This window comes from Chelonoidis abingdonii, chromosome 4 (genome assembly GCF_003597395.2).
Source record: "Chelonoidis abingdonii isolate Lonesome George chromosome 4, CheloAbing_2.0, whole genome shotgun sequence".
NCBI classification, from domain to species: Eukaryota; Metazoa; Chordata; order Testudines; family Testudinidae; genus Chelonoidis; species Chelonoidis abingdonii.
The window spans coordinates 130,642,369-130,668,567 of NC_133772.1; the positions used below are offsets into that span (position 1 = coordinate 130,642,369).

The window sequence follows — 26,199 nt, forward strand, 5'->3', positions numbered from 1 at the left end:
CTTCATAGAGATATGAACACAGGCGTGTTGTTGGCGTGGTTCATAAAGTCCCAACATTTGCTTCTTCTGTGGTGAGGGAAAACCATGGTACACTTCTGCCTAGAGTCGAAGCTCCTTTTCCAGTGCTGCCAGAATCTCATATTCTGGCTGTACTTTTCCCCACATCTCTTTTTTTATGCACCCCCTTGTCAACTTCCTGCTAGCGCTGGCTGAGATGACTATCTATCAGTTGAGGAAGAGAAGGCTCAGTAGGGTAGGGAGGAGTGCTGTGTGACTGTAGGGCCTGCTTCTGGTCCACTATTGTTTCATGCATCCGTGAGTTAAAATACCAATCAGTCACAGTGGAACTGGATAGTGAGACGCAAACTACCAACCAGCACAGGAAGACTGCAGACCAGCAAGGGGAAACTGTGGTACTGGAAATCCTGACTAACGATTGGGAAAAGCAAATGCCTACAGTGCCTATCCTAATACAAATATTAAACAGCCCAAATGGGGGCAGTATAGCCATCCAAGTCAGAGCTGGGGAGGATAAGGCAGAAGACCTCTGACTGGGAACAGAGATATGCCAGTGCATTCTGGCTGTGTCAACAACACAATATTGTTGAGAACTTTACTCTGAAAGAAAATGCCTAAGATTTTTCCAAATGTTCTCCAGGTTATTTAAAAGGTCCCAAATGAAACAGCAGTTGTGTTGGGCAGGTCTTCTGGGAATAGAATATCTTATCTCACCAAGTATCAAATGATACTAAGAGGAACACTTACAAAAGGGGCAGTGCAAAACCCAAGCTGATATGTCTGTACTTTTGTGAACAAAGTGATACGTGCACATGTTAAGTGAAGAGATAGGCCCAAACCGCAAAGTTTAAATCCACATCTGAATTTTGCCAGATTCAGGAAGATTTAGATATGGGATTTCATTTCAGCCCATTCTAGAAACAGAAGACCACTCAGAAGCGTAGATCTGGAACCCAACCCATACATCCCCAAAGATTTGAGGTGTTCAAACTAGGTTGTTTGGGCCCAAGTATAATTAACTGCATCCTCAAATTGGATTTGCACAGGCAAATATCCAGTATGCCCCTCCCCACCCACCAACTTGAATGTGGATGTTCACAGACCAGTACTGATCTTACAAATTCAGTCCTTGATCATGGAGTGTCTTTTCCTATATATGGCCCTGTGACAATCAGAGTCCAGACACTCCAAGTGGAGAACAGAGGGCTCTGAACTCCAAAGAATAAGCAATTTTATACAACCAGTTGATTCAATGTTAGTGTATATAAAAATAGATCAAGTAAGCTCTTTTATGAAAGCTTGTCATGCTCTGAACTTGATGGTCATTATGAGATGTATACAGACAGTGTTTATATATTTATGTAGATATAAAACTGTGCTCATAATTTGTGCTGCAACAGTCAGCTCCACCTCACAACAGGGAGGTGGTCAGAGAGACAAGGAGGGGTTGCCTCTGCAACCAGCTCCAAGCCCCTAGCATTGTACACACCCAGGAAGAGACAAACCACGGGCCATTGGTGGGAAAACATTAAGACCTCCTGGCTAGAATTTCCCCACCCTAAATAACCATGAGTCACCATGCCAGGAGAAAATAAAATAAAAGGGAAAAAAGCCCATAAGAAGAAGACTTGAAACTGACCTTATTTGACATATTTTACATACAGTAACACTGTATACATCCAGTTGATTCAATTGCTTATTCTTTGGGGTTCAGACTCCCTGTTCTTTCCCTAGGGTGTCTGAACCCTAATTGTCACAGGCCCTTCTTTGTCTGGTCTAATAGGCCTATGTTTTTCATAGGGTTTGAGCATCAGAGAATGTATTGTGCATTTACTGAATTATGTTCTGATTTGTCCATTCATGTACGGAAAGCTGCTGACAAGTGAGTTTTTGTGTGGGTGGGAGGAAATGTCTGTGCTTTAGAATAAATGCTTGAGTGAGCTAGATTTGGATGTCAAGTTGCTTTTATAGCTCCCGGTCCCCATCCATATACACACACAAATGGAAGGGGTCCCTGATTGTAGTTCCAACTATACCAAAAGAGCTCAAGCTGGCGTACCAACAACCATCAAACACTAAAAGTTCATGTGAAAGGGGAGACAGAGAGGAGAGCAAGAGATCCTTTTATTTATTTATATCTATACATACTATAGCATTTATGGCCCTAAACACTACGAGCCAGATGTAAAGGGATCCACTTACATGAGTTGAAGATCTGGACTAATATCTCACAATAATACTACTGCAGTATTTACTTTTGTTCTTTGTCCCCCAGGGTACAGACAACTAATGCAGAATTAACACAATTGTAACCCAGAAAGAGACATTCTGCTAAATATACCTGCCTGAGCCCTGCTGAAATCATGGATTAGCTTATACAAGGACAAAACTGTTGCATCCCTTAACTTAAAATACATTGGAATCACGTTTTGACTGCATCAGCCTAACATACTCTGGATTAAATTGGAATGATTTCTAACCCAGGACACAGAGGCAATGCGTGGGAGAGGGGCGGGGGCGGGGGCGGGGCGGGAGGCAGAGGTGGAAGAGTGGAGGTGGCTTATGGGGTCAATGCCCCTTCCCCCGCCCCCCAAATTTCTGCCAGGGTTAGCTGGCCCTATTCAAACACTTGGTGTGGCCAGGCCCCCTCCCTGCACGGTAGCTGCTGGAGCCAGCAAGCTGTGAGCTGCGTCCAATGGGGAGAGACAGGAGCAACAGCTGGGAGCTGCAAGGAGGGGCCGTGCTTTCCAGGAGGGGAGACTGAGGGTAAGTGGAGGGCTGGAAGTGGGGGGCATGACTGAAGCTGTTCTGGGGTGGCTGAACCTTTAAATTGTGTCCCCTTACCCAATAGGTATTGGTCATCTCTGCTGTGGCAAGTATGTGAGGGCCACAATATGCTGGTTAGTGGAGAGAATATACATTCTGAAAGCCTAGAACTTCCCAACACATTGAATGCAATATAAATATCATATGAAAAGATGAATAGCTAAACTTAGATGTGCAAAAAATCCTTAGAGGATCAGCTGCCAGCTGTTATGTGCAGTGAATGCCATTATTCTCAGTAGAAAATGGTGTGTTTCTTGGCATATGTTCATAATATGGCTATACAAAGTCTTCTCTACTCCAGTGGTATGCAACCTTTTCTCTGCCACGGCACACCTCCTGCTCCGGAAGGCTCTTCCTCCTGCCCCCAGCTGGCAGCTGCAGAAGGGAAGGGGAGGGGCAGAGGAACTAACCCCTGGCTCACATAGTAGGGGCAGGGGAGAAGAGAAGGAGATTGAGCTCTGGTTGGTTTCTCCACCTCTGGAGGAGGCAGGGCGGTGTGGCAGATGGCCAGTCAGAAGGTGGCTTTTCTCCCCTTGTTCCCACATGCACTTTTCAAAAAATTCCATGGCACACCTGTTCAGGCCTGACGGGACACCAATGTGCTGAGGCAAACTGGTTGGGAATCACTGCTCTATTCTATATGTACTACCAGTAACCAAAGGCTCTTTTTGGGTCAAATTGAAACATAATGAATTTTTATTCATTTACAGCTTTCAGGAATAGATTAAAACTCATAAATTATTAAATGAAGTCTCTTCACTAGGCAGTCAGGTTTCCCTGAGGTGCTGAAAACTGCAGAGGACAAGACTTACCCAAATAACAGTGTACAGTGGGGAATTCAAACCTCTATTTTGAGGAATATTCAGTGAACGCTGAGGAATCCAGGATGCAGCATAGCTGATCTGGAGGAAATAACTTATTGCTATAAATAATGATACTCATATTGTATCATAGGCAGCACTGCTAGTTATGCCAACCTCTGCAGTTTATATAATTCTCTTGCATAGAAAATCCGAGTCAGATCTCTGAAGAGTGATTTAATATTTCTGTTAAGTTGATTTGTATCCGGAGTCTTCAAAATGCATTTGCAGTTCTTATTAACAAGATCGCCAGTTTTGCTGAAGAGACACTTTTGAGGGTTAAATACCTGAGTGAGATGAGACTGTATGTATGAGAGAGAAAGATGAATGTGCCACACGCAAAAATCAGAAGGCTAGTGGCTCAAGTCAAAAGAGACACAATTAGAGACACAAGGTGGGTGAGGTAATATTTTTATTGGACCAGCTTCTGGTGGGGAAAGAGACAAGATTTCAAGCTTTCTTCTGAAGAAGAGCTCTGTGTAGCAAAGCTTTCTTTTCCCCATGTGACAGGGTGCATAAACCCCACAGTGGGAGTGAAAAGGTTAAGGGAAAACTCTGGGCCCAAATCAACCCCACCCTGCTGCACCTGCAGAGCATGCGCCAGGTAGAGATGGGGCTTAAAAGGCACCCAGATAGCTTAGAAGGGGGCTGACCAGGCAGGGAGAAGGACCTGCCCTGGGTGCTTCTGAGGAAGGACATGGAAGCTGCTTGTCTTAGAAGAGAGGAACTGATCTGTTAGACGGCAGACTGCCTAAAGGTACTATGTTTGTTCTACATTATCTTGGTTACAGACTGAAAAGGCTTGAATTATAGCATGGAGGGGTAAGAAGTGGCCCAGGGAGGACTGTCTTAAGGTGCTTGTGGGTGCCTGATCTTGCCTACCCCCACAGAGCTCTGGGCCAGATCCTGATGGTGCAGAAGAGCCTAAGCTCCCATACCACTAATGGCCTCTCCTGCCAAGTGCCAGCTATTGCATCCCAACAGAAGTTGCTTCAATAAAATATATTACCTCACCCAATTTGTCTCTAATATCTTGGGACCAACACAGCTACAACACTGCAAACAATAAGGAAGTCTTAGTCAGTATAGAGGAAGTCTAAACTATCATAATCTATACTTTCTTTTGCCCCACTCTGCAAGCTATCCTAATTAGATTCTCTTTAGAGTCTAAACTGATTTACTTATCTAGACTCAGCAATTTTTAGAGCAACTGGTATATTTAAATAGATATTAGCAAAGGGTTGTAAGTAGAGTGGGTCAAATTTTCTATCAAATGTGGAACTTGATGGAAACTTTTTTTCCATCAAAAATGTTATTTTGTCAAAACTGAAATGTTTTGTGGAAACATTTAGAGTTCAGTGGACACAATGCTCAGCTCCAGGATGGAATTTCTTTAGGGAAGGTGTGAAGAGACTATTCTACTCCAGAATAGCCAATAGCCTAGTGTGCTTGGCTGAGAACTGGAAGATCCATGTTCAAGTCCCTGTGCTCCCTGATTAGGAGCAGGGCCTTTAACCTAACGTCCCACATTGTAGGTGAGATCCTTAACCACCAGGCTATTTGCTATTCTGAGATCTCTCTCTCTTGCTTTTGTCATAAGAAATGTCAAAAGCTCTTATTTTTGTTCCACACTAGAACAAAACTGTGCTGCAAAATGAAATTATTCGTGAAATGGAATGGTTTCCTGTCAAACCCTAGTTACACATAGGTCTAATGGAGCTTGAGTAAAGGCATCTAATTTATATCACTTTTGAATTTGTCTGTGTGTTTGGGGAAAACATAAGGGTGAACAGCTAGAGAAGATGCAAGAGAAGAACAAAATGTAGAGAAAAGAGGTGAGCCTGCTTCCCATCTCTTACTAACTACAGTGAACGCTGCAGTGCACACACTTTGTGAACATGCATTCAGATTGTGAGTGGTTGGTTGTTTGTTTTGCCCTTTTTCAAGTATTTGTTTAACTGGAGAATGACTACACTTTGTTCATGTGTGATACTGGGTTTTGTACAAAGGTATTCTCTTCTTGTTGTCTACTTTTCTCTATTCTCCTCTTAAAAGTTCCAGTCATCCAATCAGGGAGAAAAAAAATCCTGGTGACTTAGATAAGCAATCGCACATTGAGCATCACAAATTGTTCACTTCAGTTATTTGCTGATATATGGTTGCATAAACTATTTGGTAAAAATGTGTGAAAAACAAAAATACGCTTGCAGTCATAAGGATGATTCAGAAAGAAGAAAAAGAGCTGAGTCTCTCAGATCATTTATTTGTAACAAATAGCTCAACTTGCCTAACAGACTATTGGGAAGTTGCCTGTCACTGTAGCAAGTCAGTTTAAGTTGTACGAATATAGACCACCTTTTTTATCCTCCAGTGTCAGAGAGCGACCCAGTGATCTGCCTTCTATTTTTCTAGGGAATCCAGGCTAGTAAGTCCTGAATAATAATAAGAAATGGGGACAGCAAAATTAGAGGTAGACCTCTATTTTGCCACTACAGTTTGGAAGCTAAGTGGAAGCTCTCTAGGCAGTTCATAAAGCATCCCTAAATCACACCAAATCACTTTGACACAACTTCTGGGATGGGGGAGAGGGGCTGTCAATGACCGCTTTGGCTTGCAGTTAAGAATAAGTACTTCCTCCACTCGCTCAGGCTATTACTAAGTAAGACCTGCTGCATCAGCTCTCATACATATAACACCATATTCTAATAATGTTAATGTTTCTTCCTTCTTCTACTTTTATTTTGTTGATCCATCTAGAATAGCTTGACAGCTACATTGAAACTATTATGGCTTTGCTAAGGAGAAGCTCATTTGATCACCCACACACTGCCCCATTTTGTTTTGTGTCTGTCTTAAGTGTTCATTTTCAGTAGCAGAAAGGTGCGTGCCTGTCAGAATACAGCACGTGGTAAGGATCAGTGAAGTGCCATGAACAGAGGCACATTGAATTTTTTCTTTTATCACTTCCTTTAAAAGGACAGGGAAGACCTATGCAAAGATGATGTGGCATAGGGAAAGAGAATCAGCTCCTGTCCTATTTCAGCTAAAGCAGCCAGCTTCAAAGAACTTGATAGATGGAGGGGTACAATCTCCCACATTTGGCAACTTCTTTCCCCTCTGTTTTTTCTCCTTGTTCCTGCTTTCTTTATTTCAGTTTGAAGCTCACCTGCATCTGGCTGCTTTCCCAGGGGCTGCTGGTCTAATGACAAAATCGGTGAGGTTGTATCTTTTATTGGACCAGCTTCTATTGGTAAGAGACAAGCTGTGGAGCTTACACAGAGCTCTTCTTCAGGTCTGGGAAACATTCTCAGTATCCACACTCGAAGAAGAGCTCTGTGTAAGCCCAAAAGCTTGTCTCTCTCACCAACAGAAGTTGGTCCAATAAGATATTACTTGACCCACCTTGTCTCTCTAGTAGCCTGGGACCAACACAGCTGCAACAACACTGCATACAACAGTGGAAGACATCAAATGTTGTTTCATGTCAGGCACTTACAGAGAGTTTGTAGCTATGTATATATTCTTCTGGCTCTGAAAGAAGACATATTAGGCTGGTTCTGTAAGGAGGAGTTAGAAAGAGCAATGTTTTCCCCTCTTCATACTCTGTATGTAGAGTGTATCTATATATTAATAAGTTTCATTAACTGGTTGTCCATTTTATTATTCACACTTGCACTCTGGTCACCTTTCATGGCAAAAGCCACACAAGGTATTTGTGTTGTACCCAAAGTGTGAATATACAGGGATCAATCTTTAGAAAGTAAACATCTGCCAACAGTAATGGGATCAGAGGCAATACAGCTGTTGCCTAGAATGGGAAACAGCAGTGGCATTTCAGATATCTTGGGTGGTAACTGTTGGTAACTGCTGAAATTCTACCGGCAGCTGCTATAGGACTGTTCTTATTTTATGCTCTAGAGCACAGCCATTGTGCAATGGATAGTCAGAGCAGCATGCTGTGAGAAAGAGGATGAATAATAGGGATTTTTGTGCAAGGTTTTTGGCAACACAATATATCTCCAGTGCGTAGACACCAGAAACACCAACGCTTGATAGGGTGAGCTAAAGAACATCATTTAGCCTGAACAATCTGTCCTGTAAAAAGTAATTCAGAGTCCTTGGGAACTAATACTACTTTCAGTTACACTTGTACAATACTTACTGAGCTGAATAGGAGTATTGAGAGCTTACCTGGGGGCAGAAATGGCCCCTAATGTTACCTGAATGAAATCTGTGTAGCTGAGTATTTAAAAATATCTTCAGTTTGCTGACATTAGCAAATGATTTTCAGCTAGGTGATCAACTTGCTATTATGGCAAATCAGATGTGTGCTGTCATCGTTAGTTCATTATTTTGATCCTCACCTCTTTGTTTTAGATGCTGCGCTGCACTATTTTAGGACTTGCAAACTGACAAGTTTCCTATTTTGCAAGAATCTAAATGAGGACACCTCTAGCAAGCCTGCTGTTGCTCAGCATGTTGTGAAATCAGTTCAAACAACTGTTCCCCCAGTTCCAGCGTCATGACTTATTATTTGAGCAGTGAGTAGTTTTATTCTACACACACAGCTCAATTGGATTTTAAGCATAGGGCTAAATTCTGTCTTCTCCTGTGTGGATACACTGGGGACAAGGACTAGTCAATAGCTCTCCCTTAGTAGTAGAGAGCCAGGTTAGCAAGCAGGGGATTGTAGCACAGCATCAGAAGAGCTAACATCTGGCAGCAGATGCTCAGGTGAGCACATGCAGCACTGTTCATCAGCAGGTGTGAACAGGGCCGGTGCAAGGAAGTTTCGCGCCCTAGGCGAAACTTCCAGCTTGCGCCTTCCCAACCCTGCAGCAGCTCCTCGCCCTGAAGTATGTCCCCCGCCCCTGCAGAAGCTCCCCACCCCCTGGCCCAAGGATCCCTGTGGTACCTCCCCACCCCTACTCACTTCTGCTCCGCGTCCTCCCCAAGCATGCTGTCCTGCTCTAATTCTCCTCCCAGGCTTGCGGCGCCAAACAGCTGATTGGCGCCACAAGCCTGGGAGGTGGGAGAAGTGAAGCAGCAACTGCGCAGTGGAACCCCCGGGCTGCGGGTTGGTGCCGCCCTTTTGGTTTCCCCTCGTTAGTGATCATTATTTTGATCCTCACCTCTTTGTTTTAAGATGCTGCGCTGCACTATTTAGGAGCATTTGCAAACTGACAAGTTTCCTATTTTGCAAAGAAATCTAAATGAGGACACCATCTAGCAAGCCCTGCTTGTTTGCTGCAGACATGTTGTGAAATCAAGATTTCAAATTAACAAACCTGTTTCCCAGTTTCGTTCCAGCGTCAATGACTTAGTTGAGTCTTGAGCAGTGGAGTAGTTTTACTTCTAACAATGCTACACTAGCTCAATTGGATTTTACTGCAGCACTAGTGGTGCTAAAATTCTGTATGATCTCCTGGTTGTAGGATACACTGTGCGGACTTAGGAGGACGTCAGTACAATGAGCTCTACACTATTAGTAAGTAGAAGTCACGCTCCCAGGGTTAGCAAGCAGGGGATTGTAGCTACAGCAATCAAGAAGAGCTAACATCTGGCAGCAGATGCTCAGGGTGAGCACATGGCAGGCAATTTGTGGTTTTTGGCCGTTTCATCCAGCAGGTGTGAACAGGGCCGGTGCCAGAGGAAAGTTTCGGCGCCATAGGCGAAACTTCCAGGCTTGCGCCTTGTGAAGCAGCAACTGCGCAGTGGAACCCCGGGCTGCCAGTGGCACGCTGACCCAGGCATGAGTGGCAAGTTTGTAGAAATTTTGGTGGTGCCCAGAACCTGCCCCCCAACTCCACCCCACTTGCCTAAGGCTCTGGGAGGGATTGGTGGGGGAGCTCTGGGGTGCAGGTCCTGAGCTGGGGATTAGGGTGCAGGAGGGGTGCAGGCTTTGGGATGGAGTTTGGGTGCTGGTGCAGGCTCCGGGCTGGGGCAGGAGGTGGGTGTGCAGGAGAGGGGTGAGGGGTGCAGGCTTTGGGATGGAGTTTGGGTGCAGGCTGGGGGTGGGGGTGTAGGAAGGGTGAGGGGTGCAGGCTCTGGGGAGTTTGGGGTGGAGGAGTGTGTGGGAAAGGGGAGGTGGTGCAGGCTCTGGGAGGGAGTGCATGCTCTGGGAGGGAGTTTGGGGATAGGAGGGAGTGCAGGGGATGAGGGTTGGGGCTGAGGATGAGGGATCATGATGCAGGATGGGGCTCAGTGCTAGGGCAGAGGGCTGGGTGTGGGATGAGGGCTGTGGCGGGTGAGGATGAGGGGTTCATGATGTGGGGGTGGCTCAGGGCTGAGACAGGATTAGGGTGCAGGAGATGAGGGTTGGGCTGAGGATGAGGGGTTCATGCTCAGGGGCGCTCAGGGCTGGGGAAAGAGCATTAGGGTGTAGGAGGAGAGGGTTTGGGGCTGAGGATGAGGGGTGCCTGGGGGGGCTGGGGGAACAGGATTAGGGTGCAGGGGGATGAGGATTGGGGTTGAGGATGAGGGATTCATGATGTGGGGGGGCTCAGGGCTGATGGCAGAGGATTAGGGTGTTGGGGGCTGAGGGGTTTGGGGTGTTGGAGAGACTCAGGGCGAGGGGCAGAAGCACAGGGTAAGGGCAGCCTGCCTGCCAGTAGGAATGGGGGCACTAGGACCCTGGGGCAGCAGACAGCAGTTCTGCGGGAGCCGCTCTACTCCAGCAACAGAGCAGGCAGGGGAGAGACGCTGTGCTGCTTTCTGTGAGGCACTGAACGGGGGGGGGCGTGGGGGGGGACCTGCTGCGGGGGCCGAGGGGCCCGATCCAGGCAGGGCCGGGAGAGACCCAGCTCCAAATATTGCTGGAGCAGGGCCCCCAAGCCCTGAATATTGCTGGTGCTCGAGCACCGCAAACATATAGAACCTGCCCCCTATAACCCCTGGGCTGCCGGCTGCCATGGCAGCGCCCTGACCCAGGGGACACCCTGGGCTGCCCGCTGCCGATGCCGCCGGCAGCTCAGAGTCCCCCTCGATCCCAGCAGCAGCGGCCGCTCACCCACTTAAAAAAAATTGGGGGGCGCTGCTTTTTGCCGCCCCCAAATCTTGGCGCCCTAGGCAACCGCCTAGTCTGCCTAAATGGTTGCACCGGCCCTGGGTGTGAAAAGCACTGTACAGCAAGGTCCTGCACAGGCATTCTGTCTCCATCAGCCCTGCGCAGGCAGTGGCTGCAAGAACTCATTTACTGATTAAAGTGGCTTAATTTTTTAATATGTTTTTATTAGAGACTGACTGAAATGGCCTGAATTTGCCTTTTGCCAAAAGATACTTACTACTTAAATGCCACCTACAGTACTGTACTTAGTACAGGGGCCACTTTTGTGCTCTCTGAAGTGCGAAAGAGACTTTTCTTTATGAAGTGAGGGGAGTGTTTGGGGTTTGTTTGTTTTTTTTTTTAAATCATGGGTGAACCAGGTTTGATAAAATTCAGTCTGCCCACATTTTACATGTTCTGACAACTTTTATAGCTAGTATCTTTCATTTTCACACACCTATGCACTTCCTAGTCCCAACCAGAAGCAGAACTCCTAAAATACAACCAGAAAGCCAATTCTGGTGAGATTTCCAGATATGCTTTAAGAACTAAGTTTTGAACAGTTTGTATGTGGTTTGGGAGTATTGACCTTGAAACTCATAATTATTTTTAGGTTTTGTCATCACAAAATTTTTTTTTTCCTGGTTGGTTCATTTTGCAGTTCTTCCAGATGCTCATGCAATAATATTAGCATCATTTTTAAGGCTTACTCTGCTCCATTTAAAAGTTGCTAAACATTTTTGGAGGAACTAGAAATGGCCTGATCCAAAATCCAGGATCTGAATATCCTAAAACTTGGGAGTGTTTGAAATCCAGCTGTGACATTTTTTCCCTAAGCACAAGCACATTTTTATTAGAAACTAAGAACTACAAATGGGCAGTGAGTGAATTTCAGGTGTGCTTAGCAGGCATTATAAGAATAAAACTGGTTAGCTGGTCATAAACTAAGACTGTTATATATTGTACCTTATATCACAGTCAAGCCCTCCAATCTCCATGATAGTAATCCATTTAAAAAGTAACACATGTAAGATCACGCTGAATGGTTACACTATGGGTGGACAAACTAGTTCTGATTAAAATGAATTCCCAAACATCAAACCAAATTGAAACTCTCTTTTTATAAGGGTCGAAATATGTTGCTTAATTTTTGTGTTTGGTCACTTCCTGGTTTCAACCAGGACAAGAAGCAGAGATGCCATGAAGCAAAGTTATTCTCATATCTGGACCATGGTAAAACTAGAAGTCATTTGCAGTGAATTTAAGGATTAGAAAATATTTACTGTAATTTAAACCGCTTCCCCAATATATGACATGTTTGCTGCTCATGGAAGTCTACTTCTCTCCAAATGTCATATGGCTATTCCCCCTCTTCAGTACCCCAGATACTTCTTGGCACACTGTATATTATAGGAAGAATCCTATATATATTCTTTCTTGCACTAAGATTTCTGTAAGGTTGGGAAACCACAACACTTCTTTGAGGAAAATCTGCATATTGCAACAAGACACCCTAAGGGTAAACCTATCATTATTTATTGTCTTATGAATATTTTTCCCAGTGAAAATTATATAGGATAAGTGAACAGTTTCACTTCTACGTACCAGCAACTTTTACTGATGTTGGGTGGATACCAGCAAAAGGCACAAAGGAGAAATCCATGGAGATAGTAGGAGAAAATGAAAGACAAATATGTGGGAAAAAATGGAAAAAGCCATTAGTTTAGTTTAGTTTAGACTATGTGCTATATAGGAACATCAAGCTAAAATTAATCATGACTGCTCCATGTAAGCCCATCTCCAGCATATCCTTTCATCATCTATGCACCTGTTACTTTGAGAGAACCTGACTCATGGAGCCTAAGGGAAAAAAAGAACAAAAGAGATCTAGAAATATATAAACATTGGCAATTAAGAAATGTAACCTGGTCAAATTACTGTTGCATCAATAATGGATGAAATGTGAACGTATTTTCATAACCACACTGATAGAAAAGCTATTAACTAATAGCAGGAAGCTGAAATATGGCAGCTTTTATACATATTGGCAATAATTACTACAAGCTGCGATGAGACAATCACCTAGAATACTATCAAATATATTTGCTGCTACTTCCCTGATTCAGAAATATTGTATAGTTGGGGTGTGAGCAACTAAAGACTGACCTGAAGAAAAGAAACAAGTTACTGACATGAGAAAGTTAGAAAGAAAGCATAACTTAACAAAACATTTTTTAATTACCTGTCCCAGAGGGTAGGTGAAGATTTTGCGAGCCTGCCCTGGAGAATTCTAGGTTGCCATAGGCAAGTTGGCACCCAGGAATTTCGTACCCTGCAGCATGAATAGAGGATAAACCATGGCTAGGTATGGCTCATAAGACATCTGAGTGGAAACCTAGCTAGACAACCTGTTTACAAGCAGGTTATGATATAATTTAGATATTTAAGTAATGTGTTGAAATTCACACTATATTACTGTAAAACAATACTAAATCTACACACAAGGTGTTGTTTCAACCCACATCTTTGTTGGTTATCTTGCATGAGACCTTTTTGTAGTTCACAAAAAAGATTTGTAGGACCAACCTCACCCTGGGTCTCAATGGGTACAGCCTCATTGACTTCATTAGAGCAGCACCCGCTCAGTAATTAGGTCTTTATAATTCCACTGTACCACATGAGGTTAAACAAATATATATTTTATATCAATTGGGCCAACAAAGTAACTTTTGTGCACTGTGGCAGTAGTATGTTTAATTAAATCTGGGCTGAGATTCAAGTTCTGCATTCCATGTACTGTGCACATCCAACAGCAGCAGAAAAATAGCTGTAAAATGTTTGCTGAAAATGGAAAATACAAAAGTGAATAAACCTGAACAAGCAACATAAACCATGATTAACACTCAGCAGAAGTGGATTCAGAGCCAACGAAAGGACAACAGGTAGGCATACCATCAACAGGAACTCCTGTACAATATTTATCACTGCCCAACATTAACATCAAGCAGTACTGGGAAGACTGGATATTTCCCAGTATTCTATTCAGTCCTTATTTAAGCAAATTTCTACTAAACTCAATGGGAGGTTTTCCTGAGTAATATCTGAGTAAGAACTATAGGCTATGGCCCTACAAGCTGAATCCAGATTGTTCTCCTGCATGCCTAAAAATGCAGCCTAATACTACTTGGCATGGAAACAAAGACCATGATTTTGTTCACTTAATTACTATTCATATTTAACAACCAAGAATGTTTATATAGCTCGTAGTGTATCTGATGGCTAATGACAACGTGTACAGGATATCCTACTTTCCAGTGTTCATAATTAGAGTGCTTAGTATTATAAGGAATGACCCATCAGCATGTGTTTTTATAGGCTTCTCTATACGTAGTGGGATGCATATATAGAACAGAGTGTAATTGCTGCACCTGCATAACCCTGCATTGAGAAGGAACAGAACTGGAACAACGATGTAAAGGACAACCTTGCTGATTGCTGCTGTTAAGGTAAAGTGAAGCTGGCAACAGCTACATCTCAAAAGCAAGGGATGCACTTTGAATACCGTGATGAACAGCGCTGTGTAAGTATACTTTATTACTATAGTAGTAGCTTTGTGCCAAATCCTGAGGACCTAAAGCCTTCCTCAGATAATTCCCAGGGAGGACTATAATAAAATTTTGCTCAGTCAAGGCTGTGAAATCATTCCAGATTAATGTAGATAAATCTGAGAACAGAATTTGGCTCAATGGGACTTTGCCAAAGCAAATAATATAATTAAAGAACATAATCCCTCTGGATTATAGTAGCCCTTAAAGATACAACTACAAGATTTACGCACATTGACTAATACCCTATGATAATAAAAATAATACCCATTGTTTGAGTGTGTGGGTAGCAGAATGATGCCTTTACTTGTGAAAATAAGGGCCGCAGCCTGCCATTTAACTTAGAATTTAAATGAAAGTTCCCCTTTTGAAACTGAAGAATTGTGCAAAGCACCTGTTAACCCCATAGCAAAATGCTAGCTATGTATCACCACTCACAAGAACCTGATCAGAGAATGCTTTAAAAGAACCCTGAAAAATCGATATGATCTATAGATGAGGGAATAATCTTGCTGATGTTCTAATGTAACCAATGCACAGGACAGTTTTATATGCATCTCACAATTAACAATTGATTGAAGAAACTGCTGTAGTTTTGCATCTTGCGATGTGGTCTGGTATGCTTCCAATACTCTAGCATCTTAATGAATAATAAGTGAAACGACGCCTAACCATGCTGGTGTGTTGAAAATTAAATACTCCAGTGTAAATAAGAGAAGGGCTTATTAGTTTCTAAATACTGTCATGCTTCAGCTGTTGATTAAACATTGAGAAGTTTGTCATTTTAGAAGATCAGCTGAGGTTTCTTGTTTGAGACTAAGCATTGGAGTGCTATGGCTCAGCCACCAGTAACTCATTTCAGGCAAACGTTCCTGTTTCTCTGAAATCTTGTTGCGATTAGTTAGGGATAGATGATGCTTTAGGCACAGCCCTGAGCAGGTGCTGATACATAAACTGCTCTACCCCAGGACTGACTAGCACTGGGGGCATCTCAGAGACATCCCTCAGCACAATCAAACCCTGCTCCCCTCTTGTTCTGAAAGGGGGAGGAAACTGAGGGGCAATGGGGTAAGTTACAGCAGCCTTCAAAAGGGTGTAGCTTACATTCCTTCCCTCTCCTCTCTGCACATGCCTGAACACCTACTCTGGCCAGCAGAGGGTGGAGCCACAGGAATGTTCCCTCTCCACCCCTTTGCACAAAAAAGAAAGTATTCAAGACATCTGGGCTGGTTCTGCACCAAACCCAAGAGCAGGATATGTCTGTCTTCGCTGAGCAGGATTGTATAAATGCTGGAGAGGGGGCTTATACACCTTGTTTCCCTGCTCAGCTGAATAGGAGATGGGCACAATCTACCACTTACTTGACAGTAACAGGGTTTATAAAAAGAGCAAAGCTCACAGCCTCTTGAGAAGCTTGTTTTCTCTTAGTTTGGAGTCTGACATGGATCATGTGTGGGCAGACATCTGTGAGGATGTAAAAATAAGGGACAGCCTGAGATTCACTGGATTTTTCTCCATCACACTATCTTACAGATTAGACAAACCTGAAAATGAAGAAAGGAGGCAAGGAGAAATATCTAATTTCTATTGTACATTTGTGCTGAGTGCTTTTTTAGTGAGCTGTCAATCTTATGTTTGATTGTTTCTGTCTTTGCCTTCCTGCTGTGATTATCCAGCCCACTCTGTGCCTCTTAATTAATTAACATATGTGTAATTCATTACCTGATATACACCAACACTTATGGTACTTCTTTCTGTGCTCACATTCTTATCAAGTGGTGATTGGGGGAAAAAACAAACCTGTAGGAGTACAAATTAAGTTGCTGCATTTGAAAAAGGTCTCAGTGCAGCCTCCATTTTGTATCTGCAGATCAATAGGTACATAACTGGAGACTGCATTTAAATAACTAGCTTCTTAATGTCTTCCAAAGGCAACAAAGAGAATTCAGTCAAAGATTTTTTCCAAAACTAGTGAAACTTGTCAACCAATGAGTTTAATAAAAAAAACCCCAACAAACCCAAGCAAAAACCCCCCGCAAACATTTTTCTGGCAAGAAAGAGCAAGGCTTGCAAGCTTCACAAGGGATCACACACAACCACTGGACTGGATTCTCCAATTCACAAAACGAACTTAAACTAGCCAGAGATTCAGCCTGGAGGATTTCCCCTGAATATGGAATTGGTGGCAACCTAAATGCCACTCACCTGCCTCAACAGGTGGTGGAACTCGATGGGGCTGGTGGTGAAAGGGGGACAGCCTCAGAAGTGAGGGAAGGAGACACTTGTTTTACAAAAGGTAGATCTTGCCAAACCAACCTGATCTCCTTCTTTTGAGAAGGTAACAGATTTTCTAGACAAAGGAAACACAGTGGATCTAATTTACCTCGATTTTAGTAAGGCATTTAACACAGTTCCACATGGGGAATTATTAGTTAAATTGGAAAAGATGGGGATCAATATGAAAATTGAAAGGTGGATAAGGAACTGGTTAAAGGGGAGACTACAACTGGTTGTACTGAAAGGTGAACTATCAGGCTGGAAGGAGGTTACTAGTGGAATTCCTCGGGGATCGGTTTTGGGGCCAATCTTATTTAACCTTTTTATTACTGACCTTGGCATAAAAAGCAGGAATGTGCTAATAAAGTTTGCAGATGACACAAAGCTGGGAGGTGTTGCTAACACAGAGAAGGACCGGGATATCATACAGGAAGATCTGGATGACCTTGTAAACTGGAGTAATAGTAATAGCATGAAATTTAATAGTGAAAAGTGCAAGGTCATGCATTTAGGGATTAATAACAAGAATTTTAGTTATAAATTGGGGACACATCAGTTGGAAGTAAAGAGGAGGAGAAGGACCTTGGAGTATTGGTTGATCACAGGATGACTATGAGCCGCCAATGTGATATGGCCGTTTAAAAAGCTAATGCGGTTTTAGGATGCATCAGGCAAGGTATTTCCAGTAAAGATAAGGAGGTGTTAGTACTGTTATACAAGGCACTGGTGAGACCTCATCTGGAATACTGTGTGCAGTTCTGGTCCCATGTTTAAGAAGGATGAATTCAAACTGGAACAGGTACAGAGACGGGCTACTAGGATGATCCGAGGAATGGAAAACCTGTCTTATGAAAGGAGACTCAAAGAGCTTGGCTTGTTTAGCCTAACCAAAAGAAGGCTGAGGGGGAGATATGATTGCTCTTTATAAATATATCAGAGGGATAAATATCAGAGGGGAGAGGAATTATTTAAGCTTAGTACCAATGTGGACACAAGAACAAATGGATATAAACTGGACACTAGGAAGTTTAGACTTGAAATTAGACGAAGGTTTCGAGGAGTGAAGTTCTGGAACAGCCTTCCAAGGGGAGTAGTGGGGGCAAAAGACATATCTGGCTTCAAGACTAAGCTTGATAAGTTTATGGAGGAGATGGTATGATGGGATAGCCTAATTCTGGCAATTAATCAAAGATCAATTGCCAAATTATCAGCAGGTAAGTATGCCTGGTGGTCTGGGATGAGATGTTAGATGGGATGAGATCTGAGTTACTACAGAGAATTCTTTCCTGGGTGCTGGCTGGTGAGTCTTGCCCACATGCTCAGGGTTTTAACTGATCATCATATTTGGGGTCAGGAAGGAATTTTCCTACAGGGCAGATTGGCAGAGGCCCTGAGGTTTTTTGCCTTCCTCTGCAGCATGGGGCACGGGTCACTTGCTGGAGGATTCTCTGCAGTTTGAGGTCTTCAAATCACAATTTGAGGACTTCAGTAACTCAGACATAGGTTAGGGGTTTGTTATAGAAGTGGATGGGTGAGATTGTATGGCCTGCATTGTGCAGGAGGTCAGACTAGATGATCATAATGGTCCCTTCTGACCTCAAAGTCTGAGTCTACTTGCTGTGGGACATCAGATGGCTCTTCTACACCCCCTTGAAGTCTCTGGTACCCATTGGGCAGGTTGGGGGGGGGGAGTGTGCAATGACTAGCATTACCTAGCTTCCAGGGGCCACATGGAACTTCTTTTGGCCAGTAGTAACCATGGGAAGGCTCCTTCTCCAATTAAGAGACGGGGTTTATGGAATTTGTTACTGAACTACCCCAACAAAAAGGATGCAGCTTATTTATGAAATGGATTTTTTTGTCTGGTTTTCAAATCCCATGTGGGAGTGAGGTGCCACTGCAGGGCAGAGAACTTGAAGTCCATTAAAGGCTTTGAGTGTATCATAAGGGCAAAGAGTACTACAGGAAGAGTGGCAGGCCCCTTCCCATGTTGGAATTGTGCATATCTCCCCAAGGTGTGGTACTGAAGGTGAAGGGGGAATACAGGTTTATTCACTACTTGTCCTACCCTTGGGACTTATTGGTAAATTACTATATAGCTCCCCCTCCCCATGTTGGATGAGATACTTCTCATCTTATACAGAGGAAGCCACAGTCTAGGTATGTGGCCCTGGGGTGATGTTAGCTAAATACAACATCAAGTCTGCATTCAGGTTGCTTCCAATGCATCTCAGAGACTGTAATTTGCTTGGATTTCAGTTTGAAGGTGACTACTATTTTGATAAAGCTATGCCCATGGGGTGCACAGCGTCATGTGCTGTCTACAAAAGAGTGGGCGATCGTATACAAGATAGTGCACTAAGTGATTCAGGCCAATCTCAATGACTTATTTGCAGGAAAACTTGGGACACACACAGGAGCGGCACCAGGGTTTTTTGTGCCCTAGGCGGGGGTCCTTCTGTGCTCCCGGTCGTTGGCGGCAATTCTGCAGTGGGGTGGGGTCCTTCCGCGCTCCTGGTCTTCGGGGCACTTTGGCAGTGGGTCCTGGAGTGAGCGAAGGACCCACCGCAGAATTGCCAACAACAACCCAGAGCGCGGAAGGACCCCCCGCTGCCGAATTGCCGCCAAAGGCGGAAAAGTACTGCCCCCCCAAATCCTGGTGCTCTAGGCAACCGCCTAGGTTGCCTAAATGGAAGCACCAGCCCTGGACAGACAATGGTGAGTACACGCTTCCGAATTTAGCTGAGTGCCTTGGGGTTCCCCCATCACCACTGAAAAAAACAGACGGTCCCATTCAAAGTTGTAACATACCTAGGCATTGAGCTGGACACAGTTTGTTGTGTTTCTAGGTTATCTGCAGAGAAGCTGGAATTGGTCAAGGCACTGACACAGGCTCTTAAAGAGGCAAAAGAAATTACACTGATGGAACCTCAGGTAGTCATGAGGCCACCTGAACTTTGTGTTCTGGATAATGGCTCCTGGTTATATGTCACAATTTTAGGGCAACTGCACCTGTATTTCCTTTTAGGAGTTCGGCAAGGGTACCCACACTTAGGATTCCAGCTCCACAGTCATTGCCTCTCTTGGGTGGAGACCCGTGTCTCAGTCCATTTGGACGGGGATATAGTCTGACTGATCAGTTCCCTGCTTTCACTGTGTTACTTCTGGCCGGGGCAGGCTGCTGAAACAGACTTGCTTGAAGCAAACCCTTTCCCCAGGTACTTTGTGGGAAATCCACTTCACACATTGTTCCAAAGAGTCATTTGGGGTTTCTTGTATTAGACAAGTCCATAAGGTTGGCTTGGATACAGCAGGATCATTGTCATACTGGCACATCACCTCCCCTACAGAAGTGGGTGTAGCTAGGGTGCTGATTGGCATCCTAGGGAAACCCACTGACTTATTGCCTGGACAAGTTTATTGTCTGGATAGACTTTCTGCCATTACCTTTCATAAATTCATGTCAACTATGCACATGTAAACATTCTGCTAGCAATCCAGCATACAGCCTTCAAAAATCCATACCAAGTCACTTTAACCCATGGAACTGAGCTTTTACGTGCCCCCCTTTCTACCTTGTTACCTCAAAACATTTGAATGTGAACTTGAGACTTAGTTCTCCCACACCCATCTCCCTCCCAGTTTCTAGGGAGTGTGTTTGTGGTATCCCTGTGGTCCGGGGGTTAGCTGTCTCAGTGATTAATTGAGTCCCTGTTCCACTCTAGGATACTACAAGCAGCCATCCTTTGGCCCAAAGGAAGAAATATGTCACAGCTGCCTCCCTGTGGAACAGCTCTCAACCATGCACAGATCCACAGTCCATATTATAAACAGACATTTTGCTAACTTGGGTAAGGAGACTGGCAAGGGCCTTCATTTTACACTGCCTGTATTTCAACATCCTTTTTCGTGCAAGTTCCAGGAGTGGATAATGGTGTCTGCCGATGGTTCGTCTTGATTTCAGATTGACAGATTCTGGAAGCTCCCGCAGTTGCCAATAGGTATCCACTGGTGATGGCCTCAACAAGTCTATAACACTGGCTTGTGACAGCTGAAGGATTAACTGTGGGCTGGTAGTAGGCCCTCCGAGTCTGATATGCCTGGTGTGCATTTGCCAAATGGAGATGCTGACATATGGCGAAGGAACGTGTGGGAAAGGATTGGGCAGGAGTTGTGATACCAAGGGGCTGGTTAGGGGTGTGTGCCCAAGCTAGTTGCCGGTGCCCCCTTTTGGCTGGTTCACAGTGTGGTTAAAAGGATAAAATAAATGGTTTCCCAGAAATAAAAATTGGGATTCTGCTGAGGTGCTTTGGGCTCATGAGATTGGGTGAGACCTCCTGGCCCTTGTGGGCTTGGGTGAGACCTTGCAGCCCTCATGGGCTGCGGTCACCATCTTTCTGGCTGGGGGAGGGTGTAAGGACTCAGAACAAGATGTGTCCTTGGGGGTAGGCTGAGGAGAGCCTACTCTGAGTTATGAGTTATATGGTAGGTGCCCTGTCTCCCTAGTGTGAGTTACAGGTTATATGATAGGAACCCTGTAACCCCCAAACTAGTTACGGGTTATATGCTAGGAGCTCTGTAACCTTTGTAATGGAAACACCTAAATGCTTGGTATAGGAGATTACAGGTCATGGGGAGCTGGTGCCCCTCCACTGTATTTAAAATTTAATAAAAGTTGCAGCCTGCAGTTTAAAATTCATCCATATGTCTGCATGAAAGCTGCTATGTCAGTGTATGGAACAGTCATGCTGGGAGTGTGCTGGTGTGTCGGTTGCAGTTGGGTGAAGCACTGGAATGGGTTACCTAGGTAGGTTGTGGAATCTCCTTCCTTAGAGGTTGTTAAGGTCAGGCTTGACAAAGCCCTGGCTGGGATGATTTGGTTGGGGATTGGCCCTGCTTTGAGCAGGGGGTGGGACTAGATGACCTCTTGAGGTCCCTTCCAACCCTGATATTCTATGTTGCTATACCCAGCCATAAGGACCCCAGCAAAGTTGCTACCCAGACATCCCTGAAGTAAGATGGTGCCTTGCAGTTGTTGACCCCAGGAGGGCCTTGGTTTGTGTTTGACCTACGCTTTTGCTTCTCCCCCCCCCCCACCCACAAGCAAAGTGAGCAGAACCACAAAGGCGAGGCCACTACCAGGATTAGCTGGCTGTGGCCTGTACTAGGCCAACACTGTAGTGGAAACTGGGCATGGTGAAGGGCCCCTGCCCGGCTAAGGAGGTGCCCCAGAGAGACTCTCTTTACATGGGGCCTTTAGAGTTTTGCAGTTCATATGAAACCAAAACTCAGAGAAAAAGTTGACTGCCACAAATCTATCTATATAGCTAAAAATGCACTGGTAAGTTTTGCCAAACCTGGTACAAAATGAAAGTGATATAGCATTAGCGTCCATGTGGGAAGAGAACCTACCCTAGGAATGCTAGGTCCATGCATTCTGTATTGCACACAGCTAGCAGTTCTCGCGCAGATACGCTTTCCAAAGCATATTAAGGAAATAAGCAAATTAATGTTCTGGTACACAATGGAGAAATATTAATTTTACTCTCTGTTGCTTTTCAGTGCTTTGCTAGTAAGTCCTGCATAATTGTCCATACACAAGTTAATACAGAGAAATGCTCTCTGCTCCAAATGTGACAGATCTCAGCTTATAAAACTCCCCCAAAGGGATTTAATAACATCCTGTCTCAGACAATCAGTGTCAGTTGTAGTCACTCTAATCCAATTTGCAAGTGCAAGGTTGAGAGAGAATGAGTGATTATACAATTTATCTATTTGCCTAGCATATAAATATGAAAATGAATTTAGCAGCATTCCTAACTTGGATGGGAAATTGTGTGCTTTTCTAGTCTGCCAGTGATAACATATACATACGTTATCTGTCATGCATAAGAAATTGTAAATTTTTGGGGGGGCGAGGGGCGAATATGGAAAATGTTATCAGTTCAGTGATCATTTTTTCTCCATAAAGGACTAGCTCCCAAAACAATATAACCAGCATAGTCTATTTAAAAGTAATAGTTTTATAGTTATAGTATACAGCCAATGTTATTTCCTGCATGAAAAAAGTCCTCCTCTATAAATAGCCTGATTAAATGCAGATAAAACCTCCTGATTGCTATTTTGAAATACTGTATTATTATACTGTAGCCTGACAATATCATTCATCTTTCTGAGCCTTCTCTTTTTTCATATCTTTATTGATTCTTTGTCTCCAGGCTTTTCCACACAGCAGTTTCCTTAGCATCCTGCTCTGTGGGTGATGGCACTGAGACAAATCCTGATGTCAAGTGAGGTCTTATATACTACTGTAATAACCTGTTTTCACTTATTCTACAAGGCAAACTATTGGCCTAGTACATTCAATATGTTACTTTGAATAGTCTCCAACCCAGCTGCCAGGAACCACATGAGATACTTTGAGACCAACAGTCACTTTGCAAACAAGTCCAAGATATTTGCTCGTTAACTGTGCACAATACATTAAGTCACTGTCCTGCAAGAACAAATAGCTGCTTTTCTGTTTATTGAGGTGGCAGACGACAGACCCGTTTATGACTGGGACAGACTCAGAAGAGCTGCTTTGCAAATAGCATATTTAATAATGTTATAGGAGAGGAAAACACAATGGAAAAAAAGAAATCCCCAGTTTTTGCAGATGGGTAAAAGCTGAGGCTTCTGATAAGCATAAAAGGTGTTTGGCTCATACAGTCTTCTTCCAAAAACACTATTCCTGGTATCCAAGAAGAGAGATGAAGATGTTTACAAGCCACAGTGAGGATGATAGCATTTCTCCTGCCTCCTGAGGGTTAGATATTTCACAACTGCTCCTTTCTCTCTTTCCAAGGCTTAGGTGAATAACTGTTTGTGCAGATACCCAAAGTGAGTAGTAATTGGCCTGATTTTGCCACCCTTGCTCTTGCTCTCAAAAGGAATAGGGCAGTACGTTACTACTTACCAGGAGTAAAGACGTCAAAATCAGGCTGTATATTAGGGCAGGGTTAAACTGACTACTTTTTTGAAGGGTGCCTTGAAATGAAGGGGCTGTGAATGGACACTTATTATAGGGAGACATCTGCTACCAAGATTAATCCAAGCTCTGACATTGTTATTTATATACTTTTTACACAGCACTATTTATGTCCTGTAAAAAAAGTCCTTGTTGCTTTAACTAACACTGGTCTGCTACTTTAAGTGCATTTATTCAATCTGATAAAGCTTGTTAGATCTGTTTCCAAATTTCAATACAAACTTGAATCTCTAAGTCATTTTAATGGTAGATATGCCAAGTTGCGGACACCTAGGTCCAGATCCACAAAGGTTTCAATGGAAGTTAGGAGACCAAATACCTTTCTGGATCTGGGCCCTAGTTTCAAGTGTTAATGTTCGTTCTGTTGTCTGGAGCTTTCTAAAGCTATGAAAGCAGAATAGTTTAGGTTAAGATCAAAGGTCTCCTGAGGTATAAAGCTACTGCGATGAATCTGCTGAGCAGTAATAAGTCACCAGCAGGCAATGTGGTAAATTTGCTAATGCTGATTCTGTTTGTTTCCTCCTGTGAGGAGGGTTCTGAGCTGTGAGATACAAAGGATTCCTGGGAAGTTGCGAGAAATGGTACTTAGCATTTTTCTAGTACTCTATATTGTTCATAGCACAGCTCCAACTAACTTCAGTTGCAGTTGTGAGCGTTCAGCTCTTCTGCAGATCTGGTTGCAGGTGTCTCACATTGTGCACCCAGAAAACAAAGAACATTCAGTTTAGTGACCTTGTGTGAAAGAGTTTTTGGTTTAAAGGCTCTGCTTAAGCGGTTATGCTCAGCATCCTATAAGAACTCTGTGGCAGAGGCTGAGATAGAGTCCAGTTCTCCAGCATGGCAGTCAACTTCCTTAACTATCCTTTCTTTTCCTGTGGTGTCTTGCCTTATTCATTACAGACCTTCCAAGTGTCACTGTGTCTATGGGCAATCAGCAAGAATCCTGGCCAGCAAGCTCTCTTCTGCTTGGAGCTCAATTGGAGTGTCTCCAAGCCCCAGTCAGACAACTGCTTCATGTGAAGTCAACCAGTCCACTTCCAACAAGATTGTTTGTATAAAGATTGTAAGCATGGACAGGTTTTGGTAGTCAAATCCAGACCCTGCAAGAGGGGATCAGACAAACTGGTGGTTCTGGTATAGGTTAATGGGGGCCATTAATAGACATGGGCTGTAGTCAGACAATGGTCAGAGAGCTGGGGGTGAGAGAGAACCTTTGGGCACTATACTCCTTCAATACATCCATGGGATGTACATCCATACCCACAAGGTAATTCCAGGTAATGATACAGATCCATACAGCTACCACTCACCTAGGGGTGGCCCCGAACTTAGTCTCACCCAGTTATCACAGGGTAGACTGGTAGTTCATCTGGGAACTGATGGGATTAGGATGAGGGGAGAGATCCCAGAGGGGAGAGAGGGAGAAGCAGAAGACACAGTGAGAGGAGACCCCCAGAGTTGATCAGGTTAGCTGGAGATAATGACCCAGGGGAAGGAACATCAACATCCTCGGGTAATAGTTCCACATCACTAGTCAATGACCCTGCTCATGTCCTGCAGGGGCTTGAGCTAAGGACCAACATACCCCACCCCCTGACACAACCTGCTCTTGAGCTAAGCTGACTGCATCGCTGAGCAACAGAGTGATTTGACATTGAGTCAGGCCTATGAACAGCTCACCCGGGTCAGTGATGAAGTACAAGATCCATGATTATTGAAACAATGACCACACTTTAAATTACAAAGGAAAAAAATATACCATGTGGTGAAAGACCCACAGATGGGGCAAGCCTGGATGCAACCCCTTATTCCTCAAAAGTTTTGAAGGGAGGTGTTAAAGCTGGCCCAAGTGATACCCAGTGGAGGACATCTTCGGTGGGGAAAATCACTGAAAAGGGTGACCCTAAGATTCTATTGGTATGATGTCCACCAGGAAGTGTGGGACTAGTGCGCTTCAGACCCCAAATGTCAGTGGGAAAGCTGGAGGAAGGTTTCTTAGACCTCTCTAGTACTTCTTCCCTATGGTAGGTCCCCATTCAAAAGAGTAGGAATGGATTTAATAGGCCCTTTGGGGTTGAGGGGAAAGCATAGCAGGATACCAATATATCTTAGTGATAATGCACTATACTACACACTACCCTTGATACCTCTCCACTTATGAAGGCAGCAGTCATCATCACCAAGTTGATGAAAGTATTTGCTTGGATAGGGATTCCTAACGAGATACTCACATAACAGTTTTATGTCACAGTTACTGAAGACTTGCTGAAGGTGAAACCTCTAAGAACATCCATTTATCACCCACAGACTGCCAGGCTGGTGGAGCATTTTTAATAAAACTTTGAAAGCGATGCTAAATAAGTTCATGACCTCCCATTCTTGTTACTGGGATCTGTTCCTAACCTCCCTTCTGTTCTCCATACAGGAAGATCCCCATGCTTCTACAGGATTTTCCCCGTTTGAGTTTTTGTTTGGGAGACAACCCTGGGAAATATTAGATCTGAATCATGAAATGGGAGGGGCAGGAGTCAAAGTCCA

At 44.0% G+C, this 26,199-nt stretch overlaps 1 protein-coding gene across 6 annotated transcripts in view; it reads right to left on the reverse strand.

The window, feature by feature from the left end:
* BEGAIN (brain enriched guanylate kinase associated) overlaps positions 1-26,199 on the reverse strand; it is a 263,709-nt gene that overhangs the window by 115,378 nt on the left and 122,132 nt on the right. For 4 of the 6 annotated variants that reach the window (XM_032763500.2, XM_032763501.2, XM_032763502.1 and 1 more), the window contains one exon: positions 12,992-13,081. The exons of the other annotated variants lie outside the window; for them this stretch is intronic. In XM_032763500.2, the coding sequence (XP_032619391.1) occupies positions 12,992-13,081 (90 nt within the window). The remainder of the gene's footprint in view (positions 1-12,991; positions 13,082-26,199) is intronic. 6 annotated transcript variants of the gene reach the window in all.